The 19,867-nt window shown below is 40.7% G+C and overlaps 1 protein-coding gene and 1 long non-coding RNA gene across 13 annotated transcripts in view; one reads left to right on the forward strand and one right to left on the reverse strand.

Annotated features, from left to right (window-relative positions):
* The window catches only part of KDM2A (lysine demethylase 2A), a 157,212-nt gene that overhangs the window by 70,556 nt on the left and 66,789 nt on the right, over positions 1–19,867 (reverse strand). For all 12 annotated transcript variants that reach the window (NM_001266388.1, XM_077960794.1, XM_077960795.1 and 9 more), the window contains 3 exon segments: positions 9,478–9,524; positions 9,961–10,039; positions 11,578–11,716. In NM_001266388.1, the coding sequence (NP_001253317.1) occupies positions 9,478–9,524; positions 9,961–10,039; positions 11,578–11,716 (265 nt within the window).
* Positions 10,947–19,867, forward strand: part of LOC144334101 (uncharacterized) — a 55,132-nt gene continuing 46,211 nt past the window's right edge. Inside the window, exon 1 of the long non-coding RNA XR_013403525.1 lies at positions 10,947–11,360. This is a non-coding gene — a long non-coding RNA (uncharacterized LOC144334101). The remainder of the gene's footprint in view (positions 11,361–19,867) is intronic.

The raw sequence follows: 19,867 nt of genomic DNA on the forward strand, positions 1-19,867 counted from the left end.
TCCCAAAGTGCTGGGATTACAGGCTTGAGCCACCGCGCCCGGCCTCATATAAAGCTTTTATTATGTTGAGGTAGTTTCCTTTTATTTTTAGTTTGTCAAGTGTTTTTATCATGAAAAGGTGTTGAATTTTGTCAAATGTCTTCTCTGTGTCAATTGCGATGATCATGTGACTTTTTCCCTCCTTCACTGTTAATGAAATTTATATTGATTGATTTTCACAAGTTGAACCATCTATTCCAGGAATAAATCCCACTTGGTCATGGTGTATAATCCTTTTAATATGCTGCTGAATTTAGTATGCAAGTATTTTGTTGAGGATTTTTACATCATTGTTCAAAAAGGATATCGATTTGTAGTTTTGTTTTCTTCTACTGTCTTTGTCTCGCTTTGGTATCAGGGTAATGCTGGCCTCACAGAATGACTTAAGAAGTATTCCCTCCGCCGGGCACAGTGGCTCATGCCTGTTATCCCAGCACTTTGGGAGGCCAAGGCGGGCAGATCATGGTCAGGAGATCGAGACCTGGCCAACATGGTGAAACCCCATATCTACTAAAATACAAAATATTAGCCAGGCGTGGTGGCAGGCACCTGTAATCCTGCTACTTGGGAGGCTGAGGCAGGGGAATCACTTGAACCCAGGAGGTGGGGACTGCAGTGAGCTGACATTGTGCCACTGCACCCCAGCCTGGTGACAGAACGTGACTCATCTCAGGGAGGGGCAGAAGTGTTCCCTCTTAATTCTTTGAAAAAGTTTGAGAAGTATTGGTGTTAGTTCCTCTTTAATTGTTTGGTAGAATTCACCGAAGCCATCAGGCCCAGTCTTTTCTTTGTTGGGAAATGTTTGAATATTGACCCAATCTCCTCACTAATTAAAATATAGTTCTATTCAAAGTTTGTATTTCTTAGTGATTTAGTCTTAATACATTTTGTGTTTCTAGAAATTTGTACACTTCATCTAGGTTGTCCAATTTATTGATGAACAATTGTTCATAGCTTTTTTTTTTTTCCCTGAGACAGAGTCTTGCTCTGTTGTCTAGGCTGGAGTACAATGGCACAATCGGGGCTCACTGCAACCTCCGACTCCCCAGTTCAAGCAATTTTCATGACTCAGCCGCCCGAGTAGTTGGTTTCTTTGACTTTTCTCTATTGTTTTTCTATTCTTTATTTCATTTATCTCTGCTCTAATCTTTATTACTTCCTTTAGCTTTAGGTTTAGTTTGTCCTTTTTCTAGTTATTTAAGTTGTAAGATTAGGTTGTTGATTTCAAGTTTCTCTTCTTTTGTTAAAGAGACAGTTTTTTTTTTTTGACACAGAGTCTCACCTTGTTGCCCAGGCTGGAGTGCAATGTGCGATCTCGGCTCACTGCAACCACCACTTCCCAGGTTCAAGTGATTCTCCTGCCTCAGCCTCTGAGTAGCTGGGACTACAGGTGTGCACCACCACGCCTGGCTAATTTTTGTATTTTTAGTAGAGATGGGGTTTCACTATGTTGACCAGGCTGGTCTCGAACTCCTGACCTCAGATGATCCACCTGCCTCGGCCTGCCAAAGTGCTGGGATTACAGGTGTGAGCCACCTCGCCCGGCCGAGATAAGGTCTTGCTATGTTGCCCAGGCTGGACTCAAAATCCTGGGCTCAAGCAATCCTCCGGCCTCAGTCTCCCAAGTAGCTGGAACTATAGGTGCACACTACTGCAATCAGTGATTCCATGTTTTATAATCAAAGCATTTATAGCTACAAATTTCTCCCTTAATGCTGCTTTCACTGATCCCTATAAGTTTTGGTATGCTGTGTTGTGTTCTTTCGATCTATAAATATTTTCTAATTTCCATGTGATTTCTTCTTTGATTCACTGATCGTTAAATTCCACAATTTTGTGACTTTTCCAGTTTTACTTGCTATTGATTTCTAACTTCATCCCATTGTGGCTGCAGAAGATACTTTGATATCTATTTTTTAAATCCATTGATTTTTAATCTGTGGCCTGACATATGGTGTATCCTGGAAAATGTCTTACATACACTCGAAAAGAATGTGTATGCTATTGCTGTTAGGTAGGATTCTGTCTGTGTCTGTGAGATCTGGTTGGTTTACTGTGTTAAGTCCACTATTTCCTTACTTATTTTCGGTCTGGTTGTTCTATCCATTATTGAGAGGGGGTACTGAAGTCTCCAAGTATTACTGTACAGAAATGTCTACTTCCCCCTTCAGTACTGATGGTCTGTCATTAGGTACATAAATGTTTGTAATTGTTACATCTTCTTGCTATAATTAAACCTTTAATTAATATAATACACCAAAATACATGTCTTTGCCTCTTGAAACCATTTTATTTATTTATTTATTTATTTTTTTTTTTGAGACAGTGTCTTGCTCTGTCACCCAGGTTGGAGTGAGGTGGCACAATCTCAGGTCACTGCAGTTTTGACTTGCCAGGCTCAAGTGACACTCCCATCTCAGCTTCCTGAGTAGCTGAAACTACAGGCATGTGCCACCATGCTTGGTTTACATTTTTGGTAGAGATGAGGTCTCAGCATGTTACCCAAGGTAGTCTCAAACTCCTAGGCTTCAGCAATCTTCCCGCCTTGGCCTCCCAAAGTTGGGATTACAGGTGAGGCACCATGCCCAACCATTTTTTCTTTTTTTCTTTCTTTTTTTTTTTTTTTTTCCTGAGACAGAGTCTCGCTCTGTCGCCCGGGCTGGAGTGCAATGGCGTGATATCCGCTCACTGCAAGCTCTGCCTCCCGGGTTGATGCCATTCTTCTGCCGCAGCCTCCTGAGTAGCTGGGACTACAGGTACCTGCCACCACATCCGGCTAATATTTTATATTTTTAGTAAAGATGAGGTTTCACCACATTAGCCAGGATGGTCTCGATCTCCAGACCTCGTAATCCACCTGCCTCGGCCTCCCAAAGTGCTGGGATTACAAGCAAGAGCCGCTGCGCCTGGCCTCTTTGTTTCTTTTTAAAGAGACAGGGTCTTGCTCTGTCACCCAGGCTGGAGTGCAGTGGTGTGATCAGAACAGCCTCAAACTCCTGGGCTCAAGTGATCCTCCTGCCTCGGCCTTCCAAGTAGCTAGGAGCACAGGCATGCACCACCATGCCCAGCCAACTTTTAAAATTACTATATATATATTTTTTTTAAATAGACATGAGGTCTTGGTATGTTGCCCAGGCTGGTCTTGAATTCCTGGCTTAAAGCAGTCCTGCCTTGGCCTCCCGGAGTGTGGGGATTATAGGTGTGAGGCACCACACCAGGCCTCTCTTGAAACCATTCTTTGATTTAAAGTCTGTTTTAGGGCCTAGTGCCATGGCTCATGCCTATAATCCCAGTACTTTGGGAGACCGAGGTGGGCGGATCACTTGAGGCTGGGAGTTTGTGACCAGCCTGGCCAAGATGGTGAAACCCCGTCTCCACTAAAAATACAAAAATTAGCTGGGCGTGGTGGCGGGCACCTGTAAATCCAGCTACTTGGGAGGCTGAGGCAGGAGAATCACTTGAACCAGGAGATAGAGGTTGCAGTGAGTCGAGACTGTGCCACTGCACACCAGCCTGGCCAAGAGAGCAAGATGCCATCTCAAAATAAATAAATGAATAAATAAATAAATAAATTTAAATAAATAGATGAATAAATGTCTGTCTTATCTGATATTAGTATAGCTACCCCTGCTCTTTTGGTTACTGTCTGCATGGAATAGCTTTTTCTATCCTTTCACTTTCAATCTATTTCTGTCTTTTGGATCTTCAGTGAATCTCTTGTGGAAAGCATATAGTTGTATCATGCTATTTTTATCCATTCTGCCAATTTCTTGTCTTTTGATTGGGGAATTTAATCCATTTATATTTAAAGTACTTGTAAAGAGGAACATAAACTTCTGTCATTTTGGTATTTGATTTCTATAGCCTCATAGCTTTGTTCCTCATTTTCCTAAATTACTGTTTTCTTTTGTATTTAGATACATTTATTTGGTGAAATGTGTAAATTTCTTTCTCATTTCCTTCTGTATATATACTACAGATATTGTCTTTATTGTTACCATAGGGATTACATCTAATATCCTAAAGTTAAACATTCTATTTTTAATTAATACCAGTTTGACTTCACTACTATTCAAAGAATCTGCTCCTTTACAGCTCTGTCTCTACCTCTTTTGGTTACTGATGTCACAAAACCACATCCTTATATACTGTGCCCCTATTAGTTATTAGTTTATGCCCTTAAATATAAACTAGTAACTCATTCATTCATTCATGGGGTGGGAGAAATGGGTCTTTGCTATGTTGCCCAGGCTGGTCTTGAATTCCTGGGTTCAAGCAATCTTCCCACCTCAGCCTTCTAAGTAGCTGGGATTACAGGCATGTACCACTATACCCCGTTCTAATAATTCTTTTAAATGTATTGATCTCTCAAATTATGTGTAAAATAAAATGTGGGGCTACACTCAAAGTTTCAGGATTCGTTTTTAGGCTAACAATTGTCTTTTAAAAAATATATTTGTCTCTTAAACTATGGAGAAAACAAAAAGGAGTTACAAGCCATGGTTAAGATAATACTAGCTCTTACAATTACCCATGTATTTACCTTTATCGAGATATTTCTTCATATGGCTTCAAGTTACAATCTAATGTCCTTTCATTTCACCTTGCAGGACTCTCCTGAGCATTTCTTACAAGGCAGGTCCAGTGGTAACAAGTTTCCTTAGCTTTTGTTTTTCTGAGAATGTCTTAATTTCTCGCCCCCTTTGAAGGACAGTTTTGCCAGATATAGGATTCTTGGTTGACAGTTTTGTTTTGTATTCCTTTTAGCACTTTGAATACACTGGCTCACTGCCTCCTGGCCTCCAAAGTTTCTGATGAGAAATTGGTTCATAATTTTACTGAGGATACCTTTATGTAATGAATCATTTAGTCATTTCTCTCTTGATGCTTTCAAGAGTTTGTCTTTGGCTTTTGAAAGTTTGATTATAATGTGTCTTGGTGAGGGTCTCTGAGTTCATCTTATTTGGAGTTCACTGAGCTGTTTGGATGTCTGTACTCATGTCTTTCGTCAAATTTGGGAAATTTTCAGCCAGTATTTGATCAAATATATATTCTCTCTGCTCCTTTCTATTTTCCTTCTGGTACTTTTATAATGTGTATGTTGGTCTGCTTAATGGTGTCAAAAATGTTCCTTTAGACTGTCAGTCCATTTTGGGTTGCTGTTGACAGAATACCTGGTAGGTAATTTATGATGAACAGCAATTTATTGGCTCACAGTTGTGGAGGCTAGGAAGTCTAAAAAATCAAGGTGCCAGCATCTGGTGAGGGCCTTCTTGCTGCATCATCACATGGTGAAAAGCAAGACAGTAAGAGAATGAGAGGAAGCAAGAGGGGGCCGAACTCATCCTTTTTTGTGTGTGCGTTTTTTTTTGAGACGGAGTCTCGCTCTGTCTCCCAGGCTGGAGTGCAGTGACCGGATCTCGGCTCACTGCAAGCTCCGCCTCCCGGGTTCACGCCATTCTCCTGCCTTAGCCTCCCGAGTAGCTGGGACTACAGGCGCCCGCCACGTTTTTTGTCTTTTTTTTTTTTTTTAGTAGAGATGGGGTTTCACCGTGTTAGCCAGGATGGTCTCGATCTCCTGACCTCGTGATCCGCCCGTCTCGGCCTCCCAAAGTGCTGGGATTACAGGCTTGAGCCACCGCGCCCGGGCGAACTCATCCTTTTTTAACAGCACCAATCCCACCCATGAGAGTGGAGTCCCTGTAGCCTAATTATCTCTTAAAGGTCCCACCGCTTAATACTGTTACAATGGCAATTCAATTTCAACATAAATTTTGGAAGGCATAACTTTTTTTTTTTCTGAGACAGTTTTGCTCGTCACCAAGGCTGGAGTGCAATGCTGCGACCTCATCTCACTGCAACCTCCACCTCCCAGGTTCAATAGATTCTCCTACCTGAGCCCTCCCAAGTAGCTGGGATTACAGGGGTCCACCACCACGCCCAGCTAACTTTTGTATTTTCAGTAGAGACAGGGTTTCACCATGTTGGGCAGGCTGGCCTCAAACTCCTGACCTCAAGTGATCCACTCACCTTGACCTCCCAAAGTGCTGGGATTACAGGTGTGAGGCACCGCGCCCAGCAGGGATAACATTTAACCTATATGTTCACTTTTCTTCTATTTTTGTCATTCTGTTCCTTAGACTTAATAATCTCCGCTGTCCTATCTTTGCTGATTCTTTTGTTGTTCAAATCTGCCTGTCAATCTAAGTTTTCATTTTAATGATTGTACTTTTCAGCTCCAGAATTTCCTTTTGGTTTAAGGTTTTCTGTCTCTTTATTGGTATTTCCATTTTGTTCATACATTCCTTCCTTGACTTCCTCCACATATTCCTTAGTTTTTTGAGCATCTTCAAGACAGCTATTTAAAAATCTTTGTCTGTTAGATCCACAATCAGGACTTTTTTCAAAGACATTTTCTATTGATTTTTTTCCTTTGAATGGGCCATACTTTCCTCTTTCTTCATATGCCTTATGATTTTTTGTTGAAAACTGGACATCTGAATTTAATAATGTGGTAACTCTTGAAATCCAATTCTCTCTCTTCCCCAGGATTTTGTTTTATTATTGTGTGTTTTGTTTTTGCTTTTTTGTAGGCTATCTCTGTGTCAAGGATCAATCTGAGGTATACACTTAAGTTTTCTTACATCTTCTCTGAGCCTGCACCTTCCATGTGCATATGCAGTCGCTTCCTATTCTGAATGTGCTAGTCTTTAATGTCTGGCTCTCAAAGGGGAAAAGAGAAAACTAAAATTGGCCGGGCGGGGGGGCAGGCAACAGCCCCCCCGCCCATCCCCCTACCTCCCATCCCCCCACCCCCCCTACCTTTTTCTGAGATGAGTCTCGTTCTGTCACCCAGGCTGGAGTGCAGTGGCACAATCTTCACTCACTGCAACCTCCGCCTCCTGGTTCAAGCGATTCTCCTGCCTCAGCCTCCTGAGTAGCTGGGATTACAGGCACCTACCACCACGCCCAGCTAATTTTTGTATTTTTAGTAAAGACGGAGTTTCACCATGTTGGTCAGGCTGGTCTCAAACTCCTGACCTTGTGATATGCCCACCTCGGCCTCCCAAAGTGCTGGGATTATAGGCGTGGACCACCGTGCCCAGCCACAGTAGCCTTTTAAATGCCCTGGAAGTCAGTTCAGCTGAGAGGAAGAAGACTGCAACAATTAGGGGAAGATGCAACAACAATTGCCCCATCTGCCCTTTTTTTTTTTTTTTTTTTTTTTTGAGACAGGGTCTCACTCTGTTGCCCAGGCTGGAGTGCAGTGGTGTGATCACATATCACTGCAGTCTCAACCTCCAGGGCTCAAGGAATTGCCCCCCAAGTAGCTGGGACTATCAGTGCATGCCACCACACCTAGCTAATTTTTGTATTTTTTGTAGAGACGGGGTTTCACTATGTTGCCCAGGCTGATCTCAAACTCCTGGACTCAAGCAATCCACCTGCCTCAGGCTCCCCAAGTGCTAAGATTACAGGTGTGACCCACTGTGCCTGGCCCCACCTGCCTCTTTGTCTGTACTTCTGTGATCAGAAGCAGCACTCAGTGACCACAGCATGGATCCCATTATTTGGAGGAAAGGTTCCTGTTTGCTCATCCTGGTTCCCATAAGCTGTGCAAATTTTTCGGGGAAACATACGCACAGCTGCTTGTCATAGGGCTTGGTTGGCAGGGAAGAATGGAGAAGCTCTTACTGTGCTAAGGCCTGAAACTGACTGAAATTAACTGTACTTTATTGTCCAAGCTGTCCCTGAAATTTGCAAGCCTTCAATAGACTCCCAAATTCCAAAATAGTTGTATCAGACAGATTCTGCCAGTGCAATTATTATCTAGGTAAGGATAAAAGTTCCTGGTGCTTGCTACTCTGCCATCTTCCTACAATCCTCTCTGCGAGTCTACATTTTTAACAATATCACAAATAATTCTGATGCAGGTCATCTGTGGACCACAAACTGTAAGAATGTCTCATCAAGAGGGAAGCTTTACAGAAACAGGGAATTACCGTCCTGGAGGTTCTTTAATAAAGGAGGTCAAATGATAGACTATTACATACTCAGGTAGGTTTTCTGAGGTCCCCTGAGAGTGTTCTGTCTTGTGAAGAGTGGGAGAGCGTTTTCATTATTCAGTGGATTTACTGAGCACCTACTATATTCCAGGAACTGTGATAAGTACTAGGGAATACATGGCAACAGGCAGATGGCCAGGATCTAACACAGAAACAATAAGGGGATGAATAAAACAGAGATTTGGGAACTTTCCTCTACCTGGGATATCTGTGACTTTCACCTTTTAGATAAACAGAAGAGTCGGTAGTCTAACATGGACCCTCAAGTGGCCAGGAGACAGTACTGCAGCACTTCATTTTCAAAGCAAAGGAATGGCACTGGAGCTTTAGTACAGAGGACAAAAGATAATAGAAATTCTAGTACTAGGAAGAAAATCAAAAAAGTCCCTTTGTTTTAAGTCCTATTGGAAGCATTTCAAAAAGACTTTATTCTGGCCAGGCGCAGTGGCTCACACCTGTAATCCGAGCACTTTGGGAGGCCAAGGCAGGAGGACTGCTTGAGGTCAGGAGTTCAAGACCAGCCTAGCCAACATGGTGAAACCACATCTCTACTAAAAATACAAAAATTAGCCGGGTGTGGTGGCACGTGCCTGCAATCCCAGCTACTCGGAAGGCTGAGGTGAGAGAACTGCTTGAATGCGGCAGGCAGAGGTTGCAGTGAGCTGAGATTGTGCCACTGCACTCTAGCCTGGGCGACAGAGAGAGACTCTGTCTCAAAAAAAAAAAAAAAAAAAAAGACAAAAAGACTTTATTCCATTTTACTGACCATCCCTGAACTCCTAAGGATGCTGGGGTGTCTGAGGACCACAACGAACACCACTGTCTGCAGAAAACTAGGCTGAAACTTTACTAACATCAAGAATTTTCTTCTTTAATTAGATGAATCTAATTTGCTTTCTTTTTCCTAAATTTTGAATATAATAAAATAATTAAAAGACTCAATTTTAATGTATCTACTTCTCAGCTTACAAAGTTTCAAGTCTTAGGTAAGTTTCCAAATGCAGCATTGGCGAGCATTTCCTGGAAATTTCTCTACTGCTTTTAGGGAAACGAAGGGTATCGCGGATATTAATGAAACTTCATTCTTGGCTCAGAGATCTAAGTTTTTGGTTTCTTGGAAAGATTTCCCCAGAAGGCACACTCTTCATGGAGAGAAGGAAGTATGAAGGTAGGAAAAAGAGATTCCAACCTTCTATGTTTAATGTGTATTAAATAAGGCAACTTCTGTAACTCTCTTTGATAAAATTCTGTTCCTAATGAAAATGTAGTTTCTAATCAAATATATACTTCAATGTTCCTAAGCCTTAAATCTCAGTCAGAGATTTAATTCAGTCCTAAGTCTTAAATCTTTGCCTTAAAGACAGACACTTACCTACACACATTTTGACATCATTCACAGTGAAGTCTGGATCCGGCATTCTATGAAACAAACACCAGTAAGTATATATGGAAAACACAATTTCTCTAGTAAATGTGAGGTTTTTTTCTTAAAGTACTGAGAACTCCCCAGACACAGCAATATTCATAATCAGGTTTTAAATTATTTTAAAAATATAGGTGATTATATATTTACACATATGCATAGGAAAAAAGAATACATAACAAAATGTTAATGATTTATCTAAGGGTGGCACGTTTCAGGAGATTAAAAAAATTTTTTTTTGGTTCATCTATATTTTGTCATTTACCTCTAATATGAAACACTTGTGTATCAAAACAAAAACATACACTTTTAAAACTAAGTGGGAAATTATTTTCAATTACTACTGTTCTGGGTATATACCACCACTGTTTATAGCCCTGGGTGTAACAAGGCCATTTTGCAACTATATCCAGCCAAGATTTAAACACTTACTTTATTCCAAGTCCATCAGAATTCTTGAAAATCAGAGGATCTCTCAAGCCACCCCGCTGAATATACTCTACATTAAAATCTGTCACCATAGGAAAATAATTATTAGAAAGATAAGAGGTATAATTAAAAACAATAAAAGGACCATAAAAAGGATCCTAATACAGTATAAATGGTGTTTGTTATTCTGTGTATATAGTTATGCTGTTAGTCAATAAAACATATGCTTATTAAGAAGCATCTCTTAGAAAATATGGAGAACACATTGAGAAGCAAGGCTTGAGGGGTTTGCCAAGTCTATATATTTCCACAGGAAATTTAGAGCTTAAACAATATGGGGATAGTACTACTAATGAGTCATCTCATAAATGCCAAACAGAAATTATCATCACCCTGTCTCTTAAGAGTAAAAAAGAAACGCCGGGCGCCGTGGTGGCTCATGCCTGTAATCCCAGCACTTTGGGAGGCCAAGGTGGGCAGATCACCTGAGGTCAGGAGTTCAAGACCAGCCTGGCCAACATGGCGAAACCCTGTCTCTACTAAAAATACATTAAAAAAAAAAAATTAATGGGGTATGGTGGCACGTGCCTGTAATCCCAGCTACTCAGGAGGCTGAGGTAGGAGAATTGCTTCAACCTGGGAGACGGAGGTTGCAGTGAGCCGAGACTGCACCACTACACTCCAGCCTGCGTGACACAGCAAGACTCCATCTCAAAAAAAAAAAAAAAAAAAGTTAAAAAAAATTTAATTTTGACCACTACAATACATATATGACATCCTTGTCAGTTTGTCAAAGATCAAAGATGTATGGTGCGCATGGAACCCCACCCTCAGTTTTGGTGGAGTAGATATACACATAAAAGGATTTTTATTGTACTGTTTTTAATTAAACTTAAACCAAGGGATGGAAGGAGGAGGAAGAGGCTGTTAGACAAAAATATCCGACAATACTTTTGCCCTAATAAAAGATTACTTCTAATATAGCAGAGAATGACTCACAGGGTGGGAGGACTAGGGGACAAGTGCATACAAGTGGCACTGTATAACAAGAGAAAATAGATAACATCGCCGGGCGCGGTGGCTCAAGCCTGTAATCCCAGCACTTTGGGAGGCCGAGACGGGTGGATCACGAGGTCAGGAGATCGAGACCATCCTGGATAACACGGTGAAACCCCGTCTCTACTAAGAAATACAAAAAACTGGCCGGGCGCGGTGGCTCAAGCCTGTAATCCCAGCACTTTGGGAGGCCGAGACGGGCGGATCACGAGGTCAGGAGATCGAGACCATCCTGGCTAACACGGTGAAACGCCGTCTCTACTTAAAAAAAATACAAAAAACTAGCCGGGCGAGGTGGCGGGCGCCTGTAGTCCCAGCTACTCGGGAGGCTGAGGCCGGAGAATGGCGTGAACCCGGGAGGCGGAGCTTGCAGTGAGCTGAGATCCGGCCACTGCACTCCAGCCTGGGCTACAGAGCGAGACTCCATCTCAAAAAAAAAAAAAAAAGAAAATAGATAACATCAACAGGCAATATTTTAGCTGGATAAATGCTAAACCCCCAATGCTCAGAGTCTATGGCTTCCCACATCAAAGGACTATATGCTGGAACCAAAACGATACTGACCTTTTCCTTCCATAAAAGTAACAAAATTGGCATTATATTTGTTGGTGTGCAGTTTCTCTTCCAAGTCAAAAGTTCTTTTCCCTTCAATTTCATCATCTGAAATGCCATCATCTTCATAGCGTCGTCGCATGGTACCACGCTGGGAGAGAAAGGAACACACGGATGAAATCATGTACTTTTTCATTCCTACCTACTAGTGGTCATAGATTTCCCTACATGTGCAAAGTGCTACTTTCAAACTCAGTTGCTATTTTCCTTGCCTTATGGATCTTTTCTTCCTCTCAACATAGCTGATATTCTCAGAATCCACAGAATATATTGAAGTTTTAATGAGCCACTGGGTCCTCTATGAATTTTACCCTTGCTAATTCTTTGAGCATAGAGATATAAATTCACAATAAAAACAGGATGAAAGAAAGTCTACTAAATATTTCATTTGTCTATCATTGTTTATCAGAGTGGGGACAAACCGTATTCAGAGAAATTTCAAGCCAGGATACAAAATATACTTTTTTCATAGGGGAGAGCTGTATTTAAAATTAGCTTTGTAAAGCAATCTCAAAAATAGACTAAAATATTTGAATTAATGGATCAAAAACCCTGTCTCAGATAAAGGAAGAAAGTTAATCTAAAGAACAGCATTCCAGTCCGGGTGCGGGGGCTCACGCCTGTAGTCCCAGTACTTTGGAGGCAGAAATGGGTGGATCACCTGAGGTCGGGAGTTCGAGATTAGAGACCAGCCTGACCAATGTGGAGAAACCACGTCTCTACCAAAAATACAAAATAAGCTGGGTGTAGTGGCACATGCCTGTTATCCCAGCTATTCAGGAGGCTAACACAGGAGAATTGCTTGAACCTGGGAAGCGGAAGTTGCAGTGAGCCGAGATCGCGCTATTGCATTTCAGCCTGGGCAACAAGAACGAAACTTCGTCTCAAAAAACAACAACAACAACAACAAAAACCCCACAGCATTCCAAACAGCATACCATCAATATTTAGCTTTAAAGATAACATGTCTTTCCCAAGAAGATATACAAATGTACAATAAGCACATGAAAAATGCTCAATTCTCATTAGTCATTACAAAAATGCAAACCAAAACCACAACGAAATACCACTTTATACCCACCAGAATGACTATCATCAAAGAGATAAACAATAACAAGTGCTGATGTCAATATAGATCAACTGGAAGCCTCATACATTGCTGGTGGGAATGTAAAATGGTGCAGACACTGGTAAACAGTTTGAAAGTTCCTCAAAAAGTTAAAAGTTATCGTAAGACCTAATAATTCTGCTCCTAGGTAATAATTCTGCTCCTAGGTATATGTTTTCATACGCTCTTCTTTTCAAAACAAAAACTTATACACAAATGTTCACGCTAGTGTTATTCACAACAGCCAAAAGGTAGAAGCCACCCAAATGTCAATCAATTGATGAATGGATTAACAAAATGTGGTAATACCTACAAAATGGGATGTCATTTAACCACAAAAAGGAATGAAATACTGCTATGTGCCATGACACAAACTCTGAAAACATTATGCCAAGTAAAAAAAAGCTAGTCACAAAAGACCATATATTGTATGACTTCATTTAAATAAAATGTCTAGAATAGGCAAATCCATAGAGACAGAAAGTAGATTCATAGTTGCCAGGGACTAGAGAAAATGAAGAATAAGAGAAGTGACTGCTAATAGTATGGGTTTTTTCCGAGAGCAAGGAAAATGTTCTGGAACTCGATAGTGGTGACATTTATACGACCCTGTGAATATACTAAAAATCACTGGATTGTACACTTTATTTTATTTTTTATTTTCTGAGATGGGATTGTGCTTTGTTGCCCAGGCTGGAATGCAGTGGCTGGATTAAGGCTCACTGCAACCTCAACCTCCTAGGCTCAGGTGATCCTCCTACCTACAGCCTCCCACAGCTGACACCACCTGTGTGCACCACCACACCCAGCTAATTTTTTTTAGTAGAGACAGGGGTTCCCCATGTTGGCCAGGCTGGTCTGGAACTCCTCTGCTCAAGCGATCGGCACACCTCAGCCTTCCAAAGTCTAGGATTACAGGCTTCAGTCACCACACCCAGCTGACTTGTACACTTTAAGTGAGTAGATTGATGGTATGAGAATTCTATCTAATAAGCAGTTACTTTTAAAAATGTTGCTTATACTGCAAGTTTACCTTTTAATACAGTCATGTGCAGTATAATGACATTTCAATGACGAACTGCACATATATATATATATGAGAGACGGTGTTCCCATGAGATTACAGTAGAACTAAAAAATGCCTATCTCCTAGTGACACTGTTGCCGTCAGGACATCATAGCACAACACATTACTCATTTGTGGTGATGCTTGTGTAAATCAAACTGTGCTGCCAGTCATGTAAAAATGTAGCACATACCATTAGGAATAGTGCATAATAAATGACTGTGTTACTGGTTTATGCATTTATTATTCTGTACTTGAAACATTATTTTAGCATGCATTCTTTCTATTTATTTTTTTCTTAATATTAACTGTAAAACAGCCTCAGGGAGGTCTCTTAGGAGGTATCCAAAAGAAGGCATTGTTATCACAGGAGATGACAGCTCATCTGTGTTACCGTACCTGAAGATCTTACAGTGGGAAAAGATGTGGAGGCAGAAGACAGTGATAATGATGCTGCTCTGTGATACTGATGACCCCGACCCTCTGCAGGCTAATGTGTATGTTTATGTCTTGGTTTTTAACAAAATAGTTTAAAAAGCTAAAAAAAAAATTTAATAGACAAAAGCTTATAGAATAAGGATATAAAGAAAATGCTTTTGTATAGTGGTATAATGTATTTGTGTTTTAAGCTAAGTATTATTACAAAAGTAGAAAAAATTTGAAAAAATTCAAAAGTATATGAAGTTAAAAAGTTATAGACTAAGCTTAGTTTATTATTATTAGTATTATTATTTTTTTGAGACGGAGTCTTGTTCTGTTGCCTAGGCTGGAGTGCAATGGAGTGATCTCGGCTCACTGCAACCTCCGCCTCCCAGGTTCAAGCGATTCTCTCACCTCAGCCTCTCAAGTAGTTGGGATTATAGGCACCCACCATCATGTTCGGCTACTTTTTGTATTTTTGTAGAGACAGGGTTTCACCATGTTGGCCACGCTGGTCTTGAATCCCTGACCTCAGGTGATCCGCCCACCTCAGTCTCCCAAAGTGCTGGGATTACAGGAGTGAGCCAGTGCACCCAGCCTAGTTTATTATTGAAAAAAAAAATTTTATAATTAAAAAATAAAACACTGTTCATAAAATCTACAGAAGTGTCTTAGGCCCTCACATTTACTCCTATTCACTCACTGACTCACTTAGAGCAACTTTCAGTCCTGCAAAGTCCATCACAAGAAGTGCCCTATACAGGTATATCCTTTTTTTTTTTTTTTTTTTGCCTTTTATACTATATTTTCACTGCTTCTATGTTTAGATACACAAATATTTACTGGCATGCTATAACTGCCTACAGTATTCAGTACAGTAACATGCTGTACTGATTTGTAGCCTAGAAGCTATAGGATATACCATATAACCTAGGTGCGTAGTAGGCTATACCACCTAGGTTTGTGTAAGTACACACTAGATTATTAGTACAATGATGAAATTGCCTATTCACTTCTCAGAACATATCCCCACTGTTAAGCAATGAATGACGGTATTTTACTTTAGCCAGTGTTAAAATTTGCTGAAATTTCTTGAATACATACCCAACAGGCAACTGGATGTGCCAGTGGTAATGGTAAGGGTAAAGTCACCCTACCTTTATATGTGCTAAGAACACCAAATCTGGAATTTAAAGCTAAGTATTGATGATCTAGAATTGATTATATAGCACCTGCATTTACATAAACACGTAAGAAAATGAGACACTGGAGAAAGGGCTCTTAGGGAGTGGGAGTCTGTGAAAGGGCAGAAGTCAGTCATAAAAAATGAAAGAAACAAACTTGACTATTACATACCAGAGGAAAGCAAGATTCAACTTACCAGTTTTAGGCAAAAACACAAAAGGGAAATCTAGTATCTTTTCCATATTTAGTAAAAAGCCTTAGAACACTCTCTTACCTAGTAACTTGGCTGCCACAAATCACAGTTCAAAAGCCAAAAGGTTTAATTTTGATAAGACTTCACTGACACCAATAATGCCATCATCATTCAAAGTATTTTTAGGTATCTTTTGGTGCAGGGCAGGGTGTTCACTGACAATTTCTAATACTGTTTTCCCCAAAAACATCATCTAGTTCTCTCCCTCACCTTATTTTGTATATGCATCTCCGAAGAACTACAAAAGATGAGTTCCAAACACATTATAAAGCAAGAACAATGCTACTAGAGTAAGTATAGTTTCTCAGAATCACTTTTAGAAAGCTCTCACTTGCACTTTTAGTTCTAATATGCTTGTTTTAAAAATCCCTCATTTTCAAACCTCAGCCTTTTTATTAGGTCTACCATAACTGATTCTTCTTCACTCAGGAGAAAGTAATCATCCTGATTATCCCAACATTTCTAATATGATAGGCAAAAAGTTCCCCGGACCTTTTTCATGCTTTACTTCTCCTTAAATTCTTCCATTTACACCTTCAGTAGGGAGAATGTAAAGATACAGGGAAGGCTTCTGTCTCCAAGCCGTTCCCATTTCTTAAAGACAACAGAAAAATGAATTTGAATTCCTGATCTCTTTTTGATTACTGCAACTGGAAAGTTGGCAATAGTGTGAAAATTACGTGTGTGTGTGTGTGTGTGTGCGTGTGTGTGTAGTGGGTTTTTTTGGAGACAGAGTCTCTGTCATCCAGGCTGGAGTGCAGTGGCACGATCAGCTCACTGTAGTCTTGACCCTTGACCTCCTGGGCTCAAGTGATCCTCCAATCTTAGCCTCCCAAAGTGCTGGGATTACAGGTGTGAGCCACCATACCTGGCCTGTGTGAATTTTAACACTGTCAAGGATGTCTGTTTTTCCTGTATCCTATCTTAATGTAAACCCTAGTCAAAGTAAACTTCTATAACATATCTCATAAATGCTTTAAAAACATTCAATCCTCACAGTAACCCTGGATATCAGTAGGCAATAACACAATCTCTGCTATAGGTGAAACCCAAAAGGTAAGGTCACTTTAACAGTAAGGAAATCAGCTACTGATTTCCTTTAGCCCACCAACATTACCAAATAATATAAATTGGTTTACTAGCATGCTATGCTTTTATTCTAGATGCTTTTTCATATACGTGATTTTAGGCAGCCTAAAGGGAGTTACAGGCTTTCTGTAGGTACCAGTCCTCGCTAGGCCCAGTGTCACAGTAAGTAACAAGCATAAACTGAACAATGACATCTATTTCAACCACATTTCCTCTCAAAAGCAATGTGCATTTCCCAGGGTTAACAGGGAATTGTATTCCTGAATAACCAACAACAAATTACTTTATTCTACTTAGATGACCAAATAACATAGCAAAATCGTGTTATTTAGAATCCAAATAACACAAAGAATTTTAAATGTCCTAAAAAATAGTCACCATTCCCAGTTTAGTCGTAATTAACTACATAAAATGGCTAAAATGGCCACATAAATGGAATACTTAGATTACTCAAGTACTGGTAGATAAGTCAACTGCAGGAGTATTAGTTGTTTCACTCTCCTAGGTAATGAGCAGAAGAAATATGAGGAAGCAACACTAGATCCAAGTAGGTATTTCATCTATTCATCATTCTATAGAAATTTCTAACATTTCTTTTCTCAAGCTGTCAGAAAATAGAATGGTGGAAAGGGTATTTTCTCAAACTGTCTATGTAAGACATTTAAAAAGTAAAAAAGCAGGTAAGAGTCAGGAAATCAGAACTTTTGAGCAGAGAATATTCACTAAGTCAGTAACAATACGCCTGAGTTATATAGAAAACTATAATAAGCTGAGAAAAACTGTTTTTAGGAAACGGTTTCTTTCTTTTTTCTTTTTCTTTTTGAGACAGAGTCTTGCTCTGTCGCCCAGGCTGGAGTGCAGTGGTGCAATCTCAGCTCACTGCAACCTCTGTCTCCCGGGTTCAAGCAATTCTCCTGCCTCACCCTCCCAAGTAGCTGGAATTATTGGCACATACCACCACATCCAGCTAATTCTTGTATTTTTAGTAGAGACAAGGTTTCACCATGTTGGCCAGGCTGGTCTTGAACTCCTGACTTCAGGTGATTTGCCTGCCTCGGCCTCCCAAAGTGGGCATGGTGGCTCATGCCTGTAATATGAGCACTTAGGGAGGCTGAGGTAGGAGGATCACTTTCTGAAGCCAGGAGCTTAAGACCAGCGTGGGCAACATACCAAGACCTTATCTTGTAAAAAAAAAAAAAAGTTTGTTTAAATTAGTTGGGCATGGTAGTGTGCGCATGTACTACTCAGGAGACTGGGACAGCAGGATTGTTTGAGCTCAGGAGTTTGAGGCTGCCATGAGTTATGATGGGGCTACTGCACTCCAGTCTGGGCAGCAGAGCCAGACCTTGCCTCAAAATAAATAAATAAAAATAAAAATAATAAAAATTAAAACCTGGCTGGGTGCAGTGGCTCATACTTGTAATCCCAGCACTTTGGGAGGCCAGGGCAGGCGCATCACTTAGGCCCAGGAATTCAAGACCAGCCTGCTACATGGCAAAACCTGTCTCTTCTAAAAATACAAAAACTGGCTGGGCATGGTGGCTGACACCTGTAATCCCAGCACATTGGGAGGCCAAAACAGGCTGATCACTGAGGTCAGAAGCTGTAGACCAGCCTGGCCAATACGGTGAAACCCCTTCTCTATTAAAAATACAAAAATTTAGGCCGGGCGCGGCTCAAGCCTGTAATCCCAGAACTTCGGGAGGCCGAGAAGGGCGGATCACGAGGTCAGGAGATCGAGACCATCCTGGCTAACACGATGAAACCTCATCTCTGCTAAAAAATAACAAAAAACTAACCGGGCAAGGTGGCGGGCGCCTGTAGTCCCAGCTACTCAGGAGGCTGAGGCAGGAGAATGGCGTGAACCCGGGAGGCGGAGCTTGCAGTGAGCTGAGATCTGGCCACCGCACTCCAGCCTGGGTGACAGAGCGAGACTCTGTCTCAAAAAAAAAAAAAAAAAAATTAGGCCAGGAGCGGTGGCTCACGCATGTAATCCCCGTACTCTGGGAGGCCAAGGTGGGCGGATCACCTGAGGTCAGGAGTTTGAGACCAGCCTGACCAACATGGAGAAACCCCAACTCTACTAAAAATGCAAAATTAGCCGGGCATGGTGGCGCATGCCTGTAATCCCAGCTACTTGGGAGGCTGAAGCAGGAGAATCGCTTGAACCCGGGAAGCAGAGGTTGCAGTGTGCTGAGATCGCACCATTGCACTCTAGCCTGGGCAACAAGAGTGAAACTCCGTCTCAAAAGAAGAATAAGAAGAAAAAAAAACAACAACAACTGAGGTGAGAGGATCCCGAGCCTGGGGAGGTCCAGGCTGCAGTGGACTGTCATAGGACCACTGCACTCCAGCCTGGGTGACAGGGTGAGAGACCTTGTCTCAAAAAAAAATAAAAATAAAAATAAAAACCAGCATGTCACATTATGTCTATAAATATTCCATCTGTTTTTCTTTTATTTTTTGAGATGGGGGTCTCGCTCTGTCTCAAAAAAATAAAAAATAAATAAATAAACATACTTAATGGTGAAAGACTGAAAGCTCTCCTCCTAAGATCAGGAACAAGGCAAATATATGTTTGTTACCCATTTCTATTCAACACTGTATTGAAGTTTCTAGCTAGGGCAATCAGGCAAGAAAAAGAAAAGTTTGGAAAGGAAGAAGTAAAACTACCTCTATTCACAAATTACATTATCTTGTACACAGAAAACTATAAGGAATTCACACACACACACACACACACATACACAACAATAAGAGTTAATAAAATCAGTTCTATTTCTATATACTAGCAATGAAAAATCCAAAGAGGAAGTTAAAAAAATCCATTTACAACAGCATAAAAAAAAATACTAAGGAATAAATTTAACAAGATTAAGTACAAGACTTATACACCAGAAAGCTACAAAGCATTGTTGAAATAAATTAAATGATAGCTAAATAGAAAAATTTCCTGTGTTCATGAACTGAAAGGCATTATTAAGATGGCAATAATCTCCCAAATTTATCTTCAAATTCAAAGCAATTCTTACCAAAATCACAGTTTTTTTGCGGGGGGGGGAGCAGAAATTAGCAAGATGATCCTAAAATTCATATGGAAATACCATGAAACCATAACAGC

The sequence above is a fragment of the Macaca mulatta genome, chromosome 14, assembly GCF_049350105.2.
Source record: "Macaca mulatta isolate MMU2019108-1 chromosome 14, T2T-MMU8v2.0, whole genome shotgun sequence".
NCBI classification, from domain to species: Eukaryota; Metazoa; Chordata; class Mammalia; order Primates; family Cercopithecidae; genus Macaca; species Macaca mulatta.